The sequence below is a fragment of the Gadus macrocephalus genome, chromosome 15, assembly GCF_031168955.1.
Source record: "Gadus macrocephalus chromosome 15, ASM3116895v1".
Classification (NCBI taxonomy): Eukaryota; Metazoa; Chordata; class Actinopteri; order Gadiformes; family Gadidae; genus Gadus; species Gadus macrocephalus.
In genome coordinates this window covers 11,729,504-11,747,102 of record NC_082396.1, presented here as the reverse complement: position 1 = coordinate 11,747,102, position 17,599 = coordinate 11,729,504, and the positions used below count along the sequence as shown (strand labels likewise).

General features: G+C 46.7%; 1 protein-coding gene across 7 annotated transcripts in view; it reads right to left on the bottom strand.

Annotated features, from left to right (window-relative positions):
• Positions 1–17,599, bottom strand: part of ltbp1 (latent transforming growth factor beta binding protein 1) — a 73,621-nt gene that overhangs the window by 24,372 nt on the left and 31,650 nt on the right. For 6 of the 7 annotated variants that reach the window (XM_060073461.1, XM_060073464.1, XM_060073462.1 and 3 more), the window contains 6 exons: positions 12,386–12,583; positions 11,235–11,521; positions 9,925–10,027; positions 5,154–5,213; positions 4,204–4,326; positions 852–1,016 (listed from right to left, as the gene is read on the bottom strand). In XM_060073461.1, coding sequence (XP_059929444.1) covers positions 852–1,016; positions 4,204–4,326; positions 5,154–5,213; positions 9,925–10,027; positions 11,235–11,521; positions 12,386–12,583 — 936 coding nt within the window. The remainder of the gene's footprint in view (positions 1–851; positions 1,017–4,203; positions 4,327–5,153; positions 5,214–9,924; positions 10,028–11,234; positions 11,522–12,385; positions 12,584–17,599) is intronic. The other variant, XM_060073467.1, reaches the window with a different exon arrangement.

Genomic DNA, 17,599 nt, shown 5'->3' with positions numbered 1-17,599 from the left:
TTCCCCTCAAGTGTCTGACACCAAAGGAAGGTTGTTGCTTTAAGAAGCTGTTTGTAAATACTTACAATACACTACTTAAACACAAAAATAAAAAAATACAGGCTTCCCTTATTTGAGGCTTGGGCATGAAGGTAGTGTAGGTAGGTGCATATCTGGTCCTCAATGGCGAGCTGGTTCAGTGTAAACGTGTCATATTTACTTTTATAAGCCTATTTAGTCCAAAGCATTTGGTCAACCATACAACCTGAACACACGGTAGATCCAGAGGATGTTAAGAGGAGTATTTTATATTTCCTTTCCGAGTCCAGCCAATGAGTCCTGGAACGCTGTGTGAAACTCAGGCCCAGGGAGAGACAGGACACGGCCGCGTTCCAACACTTGTTGGCTCGACGGAAGGTCCCTTGTTAACAAGGTGTACCATATAAACACACCACGCAAACACTGCCGCTTTGTTGCTGTGTGGAGCAGCTGGCTATCACAGTAAAAAAAACGAGGAAATTGAGAAAGACCGAAACCCAAAAGGAGCCCAGAACCAAGATACAGACATGTTGACCGAAAGTGATAAGGCGGAAAAAACGACCGGACAAAGGTGGTTGTTGTTGTGGTAGCCACCTGTAATGCATCTAAAAGCAACTACTGTACTAGCAAAGCAGGGGACCACATGCAGACAGGAAGTGTGGGGGGTGATAGAGGAAGAGGACTCTTGGTCCTACCCGGGTTTCTTTAACACAGGCCCCTTGTTCATGATCGCCGTTCTTTGCGTTGACGATCCTTTCCGCCCGTATACTTACTACCAGGTCACCTTCGCTACAGTGGGTCCCTCTGGGGGACATGAAGGTGGGGAACCTTACCTGTTCCGGGGAGGGGGCAGGGGTCACAGCGCGGACCCCAGGCCTTTCCCACGCTGCAGCAGCACAGCTGTTTGCTCAGCTGGGCCGAGACCGGGTGCAAACACTGCTTCCCAATGGTGACCAAGCGGTAGCATGCCCCTTTCTCCTCCTGGACGGCTGTGTAGGCTGCAGAGGCAGGTGGTGGAGGTGGTGGAGGAGGATGAGGAGGTGGAGGAGGAGGGAGAGGAGGAGGAGGAGGGAGAGGAGGAGGAGGAGGAGAGGTGGAGGAAATAGAGGTGGAGGAGGATGAGGAAGATGAGGAGAGGCGGGATGAGGAGGAGGTGGAAGAGGAGGAGCAGGACAAGGGTGGAGGTGAGGTGAAGATGGATGGGGGGGGGGGGTGCAGGGGAGTAGCGCCAGAGTGCAGGTGACAAACAGGAAAACAAAAATATATGGGAAAAGGGGGAGAAAACAGACAGGAGGACAAATGAAGCGCCCCTTCACCGTAGAAGCTCTGGAAACCACCGACACACATTCCCCACCCAGCAGGACGACCCAATCCCAACACACAACCACATCTCTTACCCCATACCTGTCAACCCTCCAGATTCACCCAGAAGGGCTTCTCAGTGCCAGGGGTCCAGAATACGCCCTATCTCACTTGATCTGTTATCCAATCGTTCCTTCTAAAAACATTGTGGTGCTTGGCCACTCGTCAGGCCCTTGATGCTTAAAGAGGCCAAATGAAGAAGGCCATGATCCCCAGTATCTTATGGTCACATTATGATTGGCTAGCTGCAGTCCTCCGATTGAAGTGACCTCACGAAGGCTGCGCTGGCCGACTGTTGCTTGCCATGTTATTTTGTTTTCATACACCCTCATCTTGGTTTGGAAAATCCTCCATAGTTATGAGGTCTGGAGGTTGGCAAGTTTGTACATTGCTAAAACAGCAAACTGGTAATAAATATACCCTGTGTATATATATATATATATATATATATATGTGTATATCCCCATATATGCATCATCGATATGAATTCTAAGTGACAGAAAACCCCATGTAGCATATTTCCACATGGTCGCACCTACATTAAAATATACAGTACGAGTGAAAGCAAAAAACAGCTTAGGCCTATGGACTGACAGAAGGTTTAAGTATAGGTTTGTGGAAAGAAAATCGAAGGATGTCAGAGTTTCATGCCAATGCCTCATGCAATATAAAATGCAGCGTGCATGCGAATGCCTAGGATATACCAGTGCAGGCTAAATTAGAGGCTTGCTAACACACAGAAAGCCTCCAGAGCAGGCTAACCTGGTGCCATGATAACGCCCTGCATGCTCCCAGTGTAGGCTAGCCTAGAGCCATGCTAACACCCAGCATGCTACCAGCACCATGCTAACCCGCAGCGTCGTTGGTTAAGTCTGTGTTCCTCTACTGTTGCACATCACTCACAGCGTGCACACCGGTACTGGAAACCCAGAGCCAAGGCCCAAGCAGACGATGGAAAACCATAACACAGTAACCGGCCAGCTCACTGCCCAGACCTTGTGTGGGCAATGCTTCATAATCTGACCATTTTATAGTTATGGCAATTACCATAAGTTCAGTGAGCTGTTTTCTGGAGAAAGTCGGGTCTTTTCTTCACCACAAAGTAGGGGAGAACAGAACAAAGGTTGGAGAGAGGCAGGGCTTGTTGAAGCCTGTCCTAAGATATCATTGAGCTAAAGAGAAGCCCTTGGCAGATTACCTGCAGACACCAAGTTGCCATAATACAGATTTATCCTGTGTGTGTGTGTGTGTGTGTGTGTGTGTGTGTGTGTGTGTGTGTGTGTGTGTGTGTGTGTGTGTGTGTGTGTGTGTGTGTGTGTGTGTGTGTGCGTGTGTGCGTGTGTGTGTGTGTTTCTATATATTCATATGAGGCTGTGTCTAGGTGTGCATGCTTGTGTGTATGCATGTGTGTGTGTGTGTGTGTGTGTGTGTGTGTGTGTGTGTGTGTGTGTGTGTGTGTGTGTGTGTGTGTGTGTGTGTGTGTGTGTCTTTGTGTATATATTTATGTGTACGTGTGTGTGTAAATGCCTGGATTATGCTTGCGTGCATGCATGTGTGTGTTTGTGTGTGTGGTGGGGGGATCATTAAATAAATGTGTCTGTAGAAAAAGTAAAAGCAAAGTTTCTGTGTCGGGATATTGTTGAGGTTTACGAACCAGCCAGCCTCAACCCCGAGTGCTGCGTGACTCTGTCCATCGACAGATGTTTCACTTTATTACATTTCAACACACATGAAGAGACACACACACACACACACACACACACACACACACACACACACACACACACACACACACACACACACACACACACACACACACACACACACACACACACACACACACACACACACACAAACACACACAACTACACTAACAAACAAACACACTCAAGCCCTCCAGCTTCTCACCCACAATCAAACTTTTAACATTGACCAGACTAGTCTGGTTAAACAAAGTTGGTATATCTGAAATTAATTTTGGCAATCTCTCCGTTTCATTGCACAAATTTTTCATCCCTCCCTCACCCACTCTCTCCCTTCCTCCTCTCAGCATGTTGAATCTATAACTCAGTCTAGTTCAACAAAAACACGGGAGATACATAAACAGAGATTTGCCGGTTTGTGGGGTCATTCTGCGTTCCACTACAGTGCTTGATATCCGGGGTGGTAGTAGGCCTGGGGAAGGGAAGGTGTGGGAGTATGGTCTGGCGGACGTCAGGTTCACACATCATGCTCTGGAACATGCAGTTTCAGGGGTTTCCTGGGATAGGCGAACATATCATCGCTCATCGGCAGCAGCATGAGCGGACATCCTCTGAATGCTACAGTTATAGCTAAGCATTGGGAGGACGTCGCGGTGAACTCCACGAAACACAAACAGATAATCCTGCGGGTTAGGTCCGTCATCTTTAGAGGGAAAGTCGGGCTTATAAAATATCACAAAACGTGTTATTGAAAAAGCATGCGGACATGATTAGGATTACAGGTTGGATTACATAGGGTTTAACGCCACTGGACTCTCACAGTGTGGATGACCGACAATCACGTGGAAGAGGCGAGGAGAAAGCGAGAGTGAGGGAGGAACAGATGGATAGATGGAGAGGGAGAGGAGGTGAGAAAGAGAGGGAGCGGGAAAGAGAGAAAGAGAGTGAGGGATAGAGAGCAAGAAAGAGAGGAAGGTCGATGGAGAACAAGAGAGATAGAAAAAACAAGAGACAAAACGAGAGAGACGGAAAGAGAGAGAGAGAGAGAGAGAGGCGGAAAACAGGACAGCGAGAGACAGCGAGAGATCGAGGTCTGACGCAGGTGAAGAACACTACTTACGTATGCAGGTGGCGAGTGAGAGGTCGGGGATGAAGCCCGCTGTACAGCGACACCGGTAGCTGCCCACCGTGTTCAGACACTCCCCGTTAGGACACGCCCCCTGGAGCTGACACTCGTTCACGTCTGTCCACCGCCACAACATCAACACTCTTGTTTCATGTCTTTATTTGGGGTCTTTCTTAACCCTATTGGGCTAGTCCTCTAAGTGGCTAAGACTTTGAAACATTTGGGATGATAAAAGATTCAACTTTTTGTTCCTGAAATGTGGTGATTTAATAATATAGAAAACATGTTGCATGAATATATAACAACAATACATACAATCTAAAACATGTCAGAAATAATATTAAGCGCCACGCAGCATCCAAAAGCTATATCCAATCAAGACCCCCAAGCGAACCAGAGTTAGCTTGCAGCAGTAGCAACAATGGGTATCATGTTTCTACATCGGCTCAGTGGTGAATTCAGGCTACGGTCCTTCCAACTGTAACTGTAATACATAGCTGGAGCCCCTGAAATAAAAGTGCTAAATTTGTTTTCTCATGTCGCCCCCTGCCCTTACTTTAACCTTCTCAGAGAACACTTGCCTGCTTGATGTGAGTGTGTGTATGCGGTACGTATGTGTCTGAAATCCTGCGTCAATTCAAGCTATGATCGTAATTTTCCCCTGCTTTGAGTTGTACTCATTTCAGGTCCTAATACTTTTGTTTCTGTTTTGTTTCTGCCTGGCCCTCGACTTAATCATCAGAGATGAGATGGAAAGTTTGATCAATGGTATGGATGGGAAAGAAAGATAGGAGAGAAAAGGGTGCTGGATATGTACACAGAGTAGGGAACTGAAGAGTCTGTGTGTAAAACCCATAAAGGCTCATGAAACACGTGTTCCCAGCATGTGTGAAAACAATCGAACAAAAGACGTCTCAGAAGGGAATAGTGGAAGAGGCTCTTACCTTGGCAGTGAGAGTTGTTGATGCGCTTGTATCCAGTAGGACAGTCCATTGGAGGAATGGCTGGATGGGGAGCAGGAGGGAGAACAAGAGCCACAAAAAATAGTGTATAATAATCAACGTTGGCATGTACAAACAAATCGTGCATGTGATGACAACAGTATGATATTTACTTTAAAGCCCAAAGCCCACAGAGCGCGAATTTGTGCACATGTTTGTAGTGCTACACAAAATATTACCCAAATACTTTTGTTTTAATAGAGCAATACTGTCCATTACGTCATCTGCAAAAGGTTAGATATGTGGGTTGTGCTTAGAAAGCTAAATTACGACATATTTTAAATTAAACATGAGGATGAAATATTCTGCTTTCTCTGCTTACAGTAACTACCTCCAGTGACTGTCAGTATTGATCTTGCACAAGCTTCACAAAAAACTTAATGATGAAACACAAATGATCTCCCTGGAATCAAACTTATCATAGGGTTGATGGGTAATTTAATAAGGGAATATCTTGGCTGGAGAAGAGCTCCTTGGACCAAAGAAAAGGTTTCAGTACCTGAAGCCATTAAAAGCCTCCATCACAAAGGATTAAGGTCTGTCCAAGGTTAAGGATTAGAGACATGTGGTAAAATCCATTTGAACATGGAACTGTGAAGCCCTTTCAGGCTGTAATGTGAAAAATGGGGGATTTACAAAGAAACAAAAAACTTGATTCGACCATACTTCAAATGCCACGCCTCCAGGCCAAGGCAGCACAACCAAGATAAAAAAAATGCTTTATGTCCCTCAGGGCACTCTGAACCAGGCTTGGAGGAGAATCCGGACCAGCTTGTAAGCAGGGGGACTTCAGACTTCACTGGAAACTGTCAGACTAATGGAGAGGAGGATTAATAGCTCTGGCTTCCTCAAGCGTCGATGCGAACCAGGAAACACATGCCTTCCTATTGAGGAAGTGATCCCGCTGGGGACCTCTGAACAAAGGCAGACCAGGAGAGAAGTTAAAAGTGTTAAACTCAACTGGGAGAAGCAACAACTAGCCCCTTCAGCTACGATGAAAAATATGAAGTTGTTCAAAACTCGCTCAGAAACTGTGAAATCTTTCACTAGATGACCTAAATAGCCCACATATATAGCCCTAGGTTTCTTAATCACTAACACCAAATCACTGACAATTTAAGAGTGTGCAAATATCGGAAACAATCCAAGTGTTTGTCCCAGGAAAATAACCGATTTGCCCCACAGGGATAACCCCTGAAATCCACATCCTAAACCCCGGGCCCGCCTGGTACCAGACCCAGCAGTCCCCAGCTGTCAGGGCCTGGTACCAACTGCAGGAGTCAAGTCGCTGCTGCGGGTCGAGAGCTCCAGCAAGGGACGGACAAAGACCCCTAAAGAGGCTTTTCTCTCTCCTTTCCAATCCCTCGCCCAGTGGCGAGGTGGCACCAGGCAGAGCTCATGCCTGGAAGCAGATTGGTGGTTTGCTCAACAGAACAGGGCAAGGTTTGTTGGTGTTCAAAGCCAATCTCCTACCACCGGCTACAGGTGTACCTGGGACACAATGGGGGCTGTTTAACGCTCCGTTCCTGGGGGCAAGCACTAGGAGAACGCAGGGTCCATTTAGAAGGTTCCTCTGGATCAATACTAAGTCTTTGTGGAAGCACCTATAGAAGGCCGATCTGAAGTTACAAGGTGATACAGAGCAAGAAGTTGGGGTATATTATGGGATTCTGAGGTAGAAAGCACATTTTAGGCAGGAAAGTTAGCAGGGTTTCATGTTCTCCCAAATAATGAAACCATTAAAACTCCATTGAGCTTCAAGGCTTTTTTTGGTGGTGTATTTTTTTTCTGATGTGCTTCTAAGACACTGATCGTTATTTTTCTCAAAGTCTTGAGAACCTGGCGCCATAACACCAGTGTTATGAAAAATAAGTCATTATGTATATCCAATTCCATATTTCATAAGCAGACCCAGCAGAGGTGAATTGCAGTAGAAGGACTTCACACAACAAACAGTAGCGGCTAACGCTAAAGCTCTCAGCCAACAATCGGCTTTCATGTACAGAAAGACATAATGGTGGGGGGAAGGGGGGATCGTGGTGTGGTGAAGGGTGGGCGGCTTTGATACTGATCTTGTGTGTGTGTGTGTTTTTATGTGTGTGCGATGGAGATTGTTAGCCTGTTTATGTGTGTGCGTGTTTGATATTGTGAATTTGTGTGTATGTGTGAATGTGTGTATGAGTTTGTGTGTTTACGTGTGTGTGTGTGTGTGTGTGTGTGTGTGTGTGTGTGTGTGTGTGTGTGTGTGTGTGTGTGTGTGTGTGTGTGTTGGTGTGTGGGTGTGTGAGATTGTTAATCTGTGTGTGTGTATGCGTGTGTGTGTGTGTGTGTGTTGGTGTGTGGGTGTGTGAGATTGTTAATCTGTGTGTGTGTATGCGTGTGTGTCTGTGTGTGTATGCGTGTGTGTATGTGTGCGTATGCGCGTGTGTGTGTGTGTGCGTGTGTGTGCGTGTGTGTGTGTGTGTGTGTGTGTGTGTGTGTGTGTGTGTGTGTGTGTGTGTGTGTGTGTGTGTGTGTGTGTGTGTGTGTGTGTGTGTGTGTGTGTGTGTGGAGGCCTGCAGGCTGGAGCTCAGCACCGCAAATTAGATTCTTATGAACTTCCTGTGGGAGCATTCATGTAACACGACCCCCACTCACAAACGCACTGACGGACACACATGGATATGCATGTGCACGCACACACAGGTTCACAAGCTCACATGCACGCACACACCTAGATTCACATTCTCACAATCGCAGACACACAGACATATACCCCCACACACACACACACACACACACACAGAATGACAAACTCAAGCATGCATACACACACACGCAAACATTACAATGTCACAGGCAAACACACACAGACTTGCAACCACAAAGACAGATTTGCATGAGCGCTCATGTACAGATTCAGGATTTCAAACACACTTTCACACACACTTTCACACACCCACTCCTTATGCCTGCGGAGTAAACCCATAAATCTATAAAGGGGAGCTATGCAGTAGAGGGGAGGGGGGAACCCTGGTAAAATTCTCTAGGTTACAACCTCTAACAGTTAAGACAAGGGGAGGGGAGGGGGAGGAAACGGGGGTTAGGGGGTGAGGTCGACGATGAAGTCATCCAAATCACCCGTCCCCATCCCCCCCTACCAACTCCTTCCTGAAATAACCGTGTGAATGACATTTGTCTGACAGTTTGCCCCCTTGTGAACACACCAGGCCGGGCTGCATTTCAGCCCTGTGTCTTGGCTCAGGTATTCTGGGCACTGCCAGCTGAAGCCAGCCAGCGAGACAGAAAGGCCTCAAGACTGTTTGGAGACTGTTTTTAGAAGAGGGCTGGGGGATTCCAGGGAATGGATCTGGAACCCATTCCGGTCTCCGGGAGACTCTGGTTCAGATGTGGGAAAGTGTTTGTCAGGAGGAACCGTACAGAAGCCTTGATGCCCCGGGAATATCAGGACCCACTCCGCTTGTACTCAATGCTTTATTTTCCAATTATTTTTTGCGAAGAATGGGTTGATGTAAATAGCGTGGAAATGGAACGTTATTGACAACTATAGAGGAGAAATAAATGACCCATGTCAAGTTCTTTGCTTATTTATGAATGAGAATCTTTCATGCCTGCAGCATATTGATGAATACCCCTTCCAACCTGATACAGTCATAGCACTTCAAGAACACTATTATCTTCACGGTGTACAACAATAACGATGCATCTGCAAAATGATCTAGTTCTAAATGTATACCAGACAAATTTGTAAACAGCTGTGTATGGGCATTTATGTAAATGTATAACGCTTGCATTGTATCCTACAATGTATGAAGTGTTAAGCTTGTCTTTACGAGTAAAGAAAAATGAAAATCAGAGCCACAGAAGCGACGGAGTGAAATAAGTCTGGCTTAGTTTTGACGACACTACGGCCATATATGGACAAAAGACGCCCCATGACGGAATATAAATAAACAGAGAGAGAGAGAGTGAGAGATACAGAGAAAGAGAGAGGGATTCTTTGGGAAGAATGTCACTCTATTATAACAAGACAAAGCCCACAGGACCGTGTTTTGGTGCAAGCTGATTGGTTCTGCCAAGATGAGGAACAGACCAGGAACGTAGGATTGTTTCCCCGGTGAGTCAGCACATTCAGAACAATGAACAACTCTGGAACACTACCCAAACCGCTGTTTTAATCCTCTCTGTGCCTTCGTAAAACACTCCATATTCCTTCAAAACATACAATAATCTATCCCTTCAAAACATTCACCCTATCCCTTATCCTATCCAGTTCAGATGAAACCTTCTTCGGCAAAGAAGAGGGTTCACAGATTCACAATTGTATATAGCCATGATTTCTGAACTGCTTTATACCGATATCATTTACATCAATAATGTAACCTTCACTTGCATCCCTTTTAACTGTCTAAGGTAAAGGAACTCTTTTCAGAGTTGGGGTTAAAAATAAGGGTACATTTTGCGACTTTGTAATTTAGCAGCTGCTTTTATCTAAGTTGACTTACAGAGACTTCAGATAAATGTTGTTAAGGAGCAGTTGGGGGTCAGGGCATCTTGCTCAAGGATTACTAGGCAGACAAAGGTAATTGGGGATCAAACCCAGAACCAAATGCAGAAGCCCCCTGTACTTTTTCTTCACAGAGCGGTTCAAACTCAGGAAATGAGCGATCAGGAGTGAACCCCTTCCCTCCAGCGGTCTTCCCGGGGTACTCACATGGTTTATTGGGACACTGCTGGCACTTGTTGAAGCCCCAGGACGTCCCCACAGAGCCACAGCACTCGTCCTGCTTACTGAGGCCTGGCAGAGCCTTCCCACACTGGGCAGGAACACACACAGACAATGAGTAGGGATGCACACACATAGACACACATGGGCATGGACACACACAGACACACATGAGCATGGACACACACAGACACACATGAGCATGGACACACATAGACACATATGAGTATGGACACACATAGACACACATGAGCATGGACACACATAGACACACATGAGCATGGACACACATGAGCATGGACACACAGAAAAAAGAGAGGGAAAGGGTACGACAGAGAGAGAGAGAGAGAGAGAGAGAGAGAGAGAGAGAGAGAGAGAGAGAGAGAAAAATGACATAAGCAGGACAAAGAACATTTTAATGCAGCTTCGAGAAGAAAATAATAAAGGCAGACAGTCAGAAAGATTGAACGAAAAGATAAAATACTTGTTGTGACATGAGAAAATACTGGCCTTAAACTCAATATATTTAAACAAAAACCCACAATGTAGACGGATATAATGTAGACACAACACAGACACACTTCAGCACACACACACACACACGGCCAGGTGGAAACACAAAGATAAGAGCAACATAAACCTCCCTCTTCCCCTCTATCTCTCCATCGCCCTCGCTACCTCTCGCGGGCCGACAGACTGCTTATCGCTACAGGCGGTAAAACGTGCACCAAATGAACCGCTGATGCCGCACAGATAAGCGGGAGCGACGCGTCGATATCCGTAATAGACCCGGTTCGTACCGGGGCTCAAAAGACAGGCTTGGCCGAGCACACCCCCACGCAACAAAAGGCTCCCTTTTAAACAAGATCTAAACAAGAAACCGAGCAGAGCTGCCGTATAAGCGGGAGGCTCCGGAGATGGGAGTGATTTAGATAGTGCTTTGAGTATCTCTAACATCCCCTATAACCGGGAACTGCATTACGATCAGTAGAACAGACACGTCAGTGTGGGGCGAATGCCGATTTGCTTCATTCAATCCCCAAAAAGAAGCATTGACAGATGGGGTGAGGAATAAAAAGTACATTTTCTTTCACTGGATCTAGCTTTGAAGACTAAATCATGGTTACTTTTTTTGTTTGTTCTATTTTACATCATTGCTCACACAAATAGCTCATTATGACTGCTTTCTTGCTGAAATATATTCCCCCGCTTTGTTTTGCTATTTGAATACATAAATGTGGAACCGTTGTAACAAATATCGCTTTAAAAGCCATTAGCTTGTCTAGCTGTCAGCATACCTGGCTGGCCTGGGTCTCCTGGAAGCAGCGTCCCAGCTGGCTCTTGGAGGTGACGGGTTGGTAGCCTTGCGGCACCTGGTAGCCATGCCGGGACGGGTAGGCCACGCTGTGTCCGTGGTGCCGGACCTTCTGGCTGCTCTCCACGTGGTGGTAGGTGAAGCTGGAGGAGGAGCCGGCCTGGGGGGAGGCCTGGTCCAGGGTGTCCAGCTGGGACACCTGGTGGATCTGGACCGAGGCCTCGGGAGGGTGCTTCACGTGGATGTTGACGATGCCCTGGCCGAACTTCACTGGAGGTAGAGGGTGCACCACGGGACGCTTACATGTCATGCCGGCATTTAGGTGTTTTGAACTCAACGCGACAAGAGCGAGACGGGGGAAGAATCAAAATTGGAGTTGCTACAAAAAAGTTTGGCTAAAGTAAAAAAAAAAAACTGCACAGAGCGTAGAGCTGCCAAAGGCACAGCAATTTATTTGCTTATTATCAGTATTGTTGTTTTTGGTGTTTTCTTACAATATTAAACAGCTTTGTTGAGTACTTAGTTCTGATTGGTCAATTACGTACTGTTATTTCTGAATTACAGACCACTGCTATGAATAACAGACCAAATCATTAGACCAAACCATTTTTGAATTAATAAAATAATGATTTGTTATTTTTGGTGTCAATTCATTGATTTCTTTAGTAAGTAGGCTTGTAATAAGCACTTTTGTTTTAAGCCATGGCTGCTATACGGTCTATTCTCTTATGAGCCACCTAAGAAGGTGTTATCACCGGGTATGCTGGTTATAAGATGTTTAAGGGAACATACAAGGGAGAGAATAGTGGCAGTGCTTAGTGTGCTTGAATCCCAGACTAAGGATTCTAAACCCTTATGTCCCCTAAGTTTACCTGTGTACCCCTACCTGCACATTAATGCATAATTAAAAAACAAAATTCACTGTGAGTCATTCCGGGCAAAATTATCTGCTTAATGACCAACAAGCAAATTTAATTTCCGCAAAAAACATGAATACATTTTACAGCAATGTAAAATACACTTAGTCCAAATCGAAACAGTTTAAACTAGAATTCCATAATCTTTCTCCAAGATGGCCACCGTGCAAAAGTCCTACTCTTTCCAAACTCTAGATTTTCCCGCCTCTTCTCTTACCGGAGTTCTGCCCGTTGCTGTAGGTCAGGGGGAGCGTGTGCGTGGCGTGCACGTGGGTCTGGCCATAGCCGCCGCTCTGCTGGTGCTGTCCGCCCTGAACCGCCACCTGGCAGAACTTTCCGGTGAAGTTGGGCGGGCACTGGCACTTATTCCTGGCACTGCACTTACCTCCGTTTATACAGGGGAGGTGGCACACCACTAGAGGGAGAAGGGGGAGGGAGCGATGGAGAGAGGGGGAAGGGAAAGGGGCGGGGAAGGGAGGGAGGGAGGGGGAGGGAAGGGGAGAGGAAGGAAGACAAATGAGATAAGGAGGACAGACAAAAAGAGAAAGAAAGAAAGGAAAATATGCAATGCCTTCAATAATACAGTAAACACACGCATTAGGATCATAACTAATTTAAGTAAAATAGCTTTGCATTTTCTAAAGGCCCTATCACCATCATCATTGACAATAAACCCCATGATTTCTCACTCACAAAAAATGACAGAAACTAGATGTGTGTACACAACAATTTCAGTTATCTCTCAATAATTCTCCTGGGTTTCCTGCAACTGTTGAACACAGGTAATGAACCAAACTTGAAATTGAACACCAACATGCCTCAATCTCACTGTCCACCTCCTTGCCTATCTGTCTTGTCAGCCACTAAAGGTTTATTCAGCCACAAAGGAATTTCTGTGAGAGCGCCAGCTAGTCTCCACGTTCACGGCGAACGGTAGCCTGTTCTATCTACCCTGCACATAGTGGTAGATACTCCAACAGAGTAAAAAGGCTGCATAAATATTGATATCTATACTTCATATAACATCCAGACAGCTCAATGACAGGCCGGCAGTAACTCCCTTCAGGGGGGGAGAGTGTATGTGAGGACAGATTCAGCAGTGTGTGCTGACCGGGGTTTTTTCCTCTCCCTGTATGAATACACATGTGCTTGGGTTGGGGTTTGTGTTTTAAGTGAGTCTGCATGAAGTCCTCATCGGTGTGTGACGGTCAGAACACTGAGGGAATATTCCTCATCTCTCCTCCTCGGGAGAGCCTGAAGACCAACAGGCAGACGACAGGAAGTCAAGAGGAAGAGGAAAGAGTGACGATATGAGGTCTACAGAAAAACTACCGTAAGTCACTGCCGTCTTCTTGTAGAAAGAGGACTGGAAGAAAGAAAGACTACAAGAAGTCAACAAGGAGGACTACAGGAAGTCAACAAGCAGGACTACAGGAAAGCAACAAGAAGGTTTTTGTGGAAGTTTAGATGAAAGACTACTGCTGTCAAGGGGAGGCCCTTGACAGCAGACTACTCACTCCAAAAGGACCCTAAGAACCCTGGGAAAAAAAGAGCCAGTTACTACCACTGAAATCCTGGAGACTTTGACATCCCGCTAGGACCAGCTGTGCGTTACCTTGGGAGAACGTGGTCATGTCCTGCTTTAACTGCACTGTGGTATGGCTCTTATAAGATGCATCTACTATCATCTACTGAAACCCCAGGAGTCAGCCACTCTGCCTCGAGCTAGGAGAGAACCACACTCCGCGCACACTTAACTATGGACTTTCCTCTCCTGCGATGATTGAATGTTTTGGGCATGAGGGGGGGGCGGGGTACGCAAGCCACACTGGTCATTGAAGCCGCAGCCTTTTGTTTACTCTGGTGTCATTCCCTCCGGCAAGAGCCAGGGTTCTCTGAGGATTTGTCGTGGTGACACATAATAACAGAGACAATCAATCTATCCCACCGCAACCCGCTCATTATGGCGACAATAACCCAGCCGGACCCACACATCTCTGATCCACCTCGCAGAGCCTCGTCTCCCCGGCTTCATCTTCCCCTCGGCTCTCCTCCGTTTGATCTCTCACTCTTGTCCTCTAATTCCGTTTCTTCCGCTCTTTCCTCCTCTCTGTGTCTCTGTCTTTATCTCTCCCTTTCAGAGCCTGTTTCAATGGGCTTTTCTTTCTCTTACTTTCTGTCGCTCGATTTCTACAAAAAGAAAAAAGGCAAGAGACTCGAAATAACAGCCCAGCCTCGCAGCCCAGCTACTTGAACTCTTTGTTCTCCTGGTCTGAATGCACCCTCATCATCGTCATCATGAGATGAAGGGAATCTCCGGCTGGACCAAAACCCTTTTGCAAAAAATAAGTTAAAATAGCCACTTGATCTACAGGTGGCAAAGAGAAACCACCAAATGATGATTTCACAGCACTTCCACCTCCACTACCCCCACCTTCATCCACCAACACGAGCACCCGAGTCTCCCACCACATCCACCTATCACCTAAAGCACCCCCATCCACACACCCAATCCTCCGCCGCCGCCTACATCCACCACTGCCTCTGGCCTCTCTCACCAGCCCCATCCCACCAGCTCAATTCACCCCGCACCTCCATCCACCCACCACCCACCGCCCCAGTCCCCAACCCCACCTCCATCCACCACATGACCCCCACCCAACCACCACTAACCTCCTCCGATATACCTTCATGCCCCACAACCGTCACCCCCACTGCCTCAGGCTTCCACCGCCTCCATCCCATCACACCATCCATACCCCGTTATTTCCTTATTTCCTTGATCCCCGACCAACCCCTCCCTCCACTCCTACCCCCTCTGCCTCTAGCCTTCTTCCTAAGTGCCAGTTGGGGCCACTAATTGAAGCCCACATTGCAGTCAGCGCAGCCCACCAGACTTTTTTACTGTAAACCACCTGGGGTGTGAGGACGAATGACCACACGCCTGGCGTTCAAAGTCCGCTGGTCCGATACTGATGACACACGACTGGGGGCTCAACCTGGGGCAATGACAAAGCACTGGCCATGCGCCATGCAGAGATACCACAGGGTTCAGGTCATTCCATCTCTCCTTCAAAGTAACTTTCCTGTCTGTCCTCCCTCTAATAGACACAGGAGGAGGGGGGAAAGTGGAAGTGAGAGTGAAACATCTCTTGAAAATGATGGGGGGGGGGGATTAAGACCATGCAGAGCTCCACATCCAATTCTACTTATTAGCAGATTTTCGATGTATGACTCATGGTGAGTCGTTTATTGGGAACTGAATATCCATCACTGGTCAGGTCCTTTTTAGGAGATGAGCTGTAACTCACTAGCCAGCTCCTGAGATGAGAAACTAGAAAAACAAGCAAAAAGATACTAGCATGATATATATTCTGGTGTGTGTGTGTGTGTGTGTGTGTGTGTGTGTGTGTGTGTGTGTGTGTGTGTGTGTGTGTGTGTGTGTGTGTGTGTGTGTGTGTGTGTGTGTGTGTGTGTGTGTGTGTTCTGGTTTCTAGTACAATCTTAGTTCAGTTCTGCACATATTTAGGGCAGAACTTATTAAGATGCACTTGTTGGCGGGCACACACACACACAGTAAGAACACACATGAGCACTATAAAACTACAATTAGATCAATTCCATAAAGGGTTTATAATGTAAAGAAATCGTTTCTAATTTTATAAATAAACACACACTCCCTCAACTGTTATAACAGCCAGCCGATGCCCCAACAGCCAGGACAAGAGAGGGAGGAACGGAGGGAGGGAGGGAGGGTGGGAGGAAGGTAGGGAGAGGAGCTGAAGGGGGAGGTTGAATTGAGGGAGTGAGGGTAGGATTGTGGGAAATTATGGGATTTATAGAGGGAGAGAGAGCAAGAAGCAGAGAAAGAGGGAGGGAGTATTGAAAAAAGCGAGAGTGAGAAGGACAGAGATAATTTAAAGAAGAGAGAACTTTCAAGGCAATAGGACATGTCTGGACAGGTAGAGGGAGTTGAAGTGCATGCCAGGTTCCCCAGACAGTCACATGACCTCTGCGTCTGATGACAACAGCAGCCTCTATTCAGAGAAAAACTTCAAAATAAAAGCACACAGTAAAACATAAATACTGGCTGCCAAGCTCTTGTCAGGCAGTATGGCTGGCTGTATAGCACACTGCTACTTTTACTTCCAAGGACACTGAGCACATTCATTTTGCATTCAAGTAAGGTTCGATGGTCATACATTAACTCAACCCTATGCTCATCGCAAGCCTTTGACTTCATGATTCATCTTGTTGGTGAACTAAACTAAGGTATAATATTGTAAAAAATATATTCACACGTAACATCACGTATTGTTACGTATTAGGATTTGCATATGTATCTGTTGCTTTTCGTCTGAACACAATAGTTTGCCCTTGCTATGAAGGCAGTACTCACGCGTGAACACAAGCCCTCTTTCTCCCAGTTAGCCCTTCTAAACCAACTCATTCTTTGATTACCAGATCCCCTGCTCCGGTCCAACCTCCTCTGGTCACCAGACAGCTGAACCCTGGGCCGGTTCTGGGGGCTACAGGGTTTAAACATAATGACTCGGCCCTGTTATTCTGGTGGTTACCCGGTCATACCGATGTGTTCTGCTGAGTCAGACAGGAATGCCTCTGCGCTTGGCGTGCGTACGTATGTCAGAGAGAGTGAGAGACACGGCAAGACTCCTTTTATGGAGTGAGACAGCCTTAAGACCAGACGGCCTGCCAGCGTCTGTGCAAGGCATTAGAGAACACCCACGTACCACGCTCCGCTGCCGAGCAGACTTCTCATCCAATCCCCCACGGTGTAGGGACAAAGTGTAGCGTGAAAGTGTACACTTAAATCCAGTGTGGCGTTAAAGTGTGCACTCAAAGCCTCAGGGCACGTCTTTTCACACTGCCCTGAGGTATGATCGCCCGACTCGATCTTCTGCTATCTTGTTGCTGCAGCTTTTCGGTTTCATTCATTTCTGAAAGATGAACGGTGAAAGGCAATTCTGAACCACTAGATGGGATTGTAAATGGCCAGACACGTCGTGAGCAGGGACTAGGTTGTGTTGTAGAATAATTTAAGCCTAGCGTAAACACTCTTCCATGCTAGACACTCTAGCATGGAGCATAAGATCAACAAGCAGAGAGAGAGCGTCTATCTCACAGCAGAAGATGTGTGGATCCAGGCTGTAGAGAGGATAAAATGAAGACGGCAGGGCAGGACGGTGTGTGGTTATAGGTTGTTTTTCACCCTTGGCCAAAAGTTCCTAGCTTCGAATCTCCAATGTCCAAGGTCTCACTGCAGCACAACAAGCTGTAGGCCTATCCCCTACCCTGAGATATCTGTCATTTGCGTTTCATAACCAGATTCAGACCTATATACCGAAATACCGAATTCATCTATTTGCAATACCGAATTCATCTATTTGCAATACCGAATTCATCTATTTGC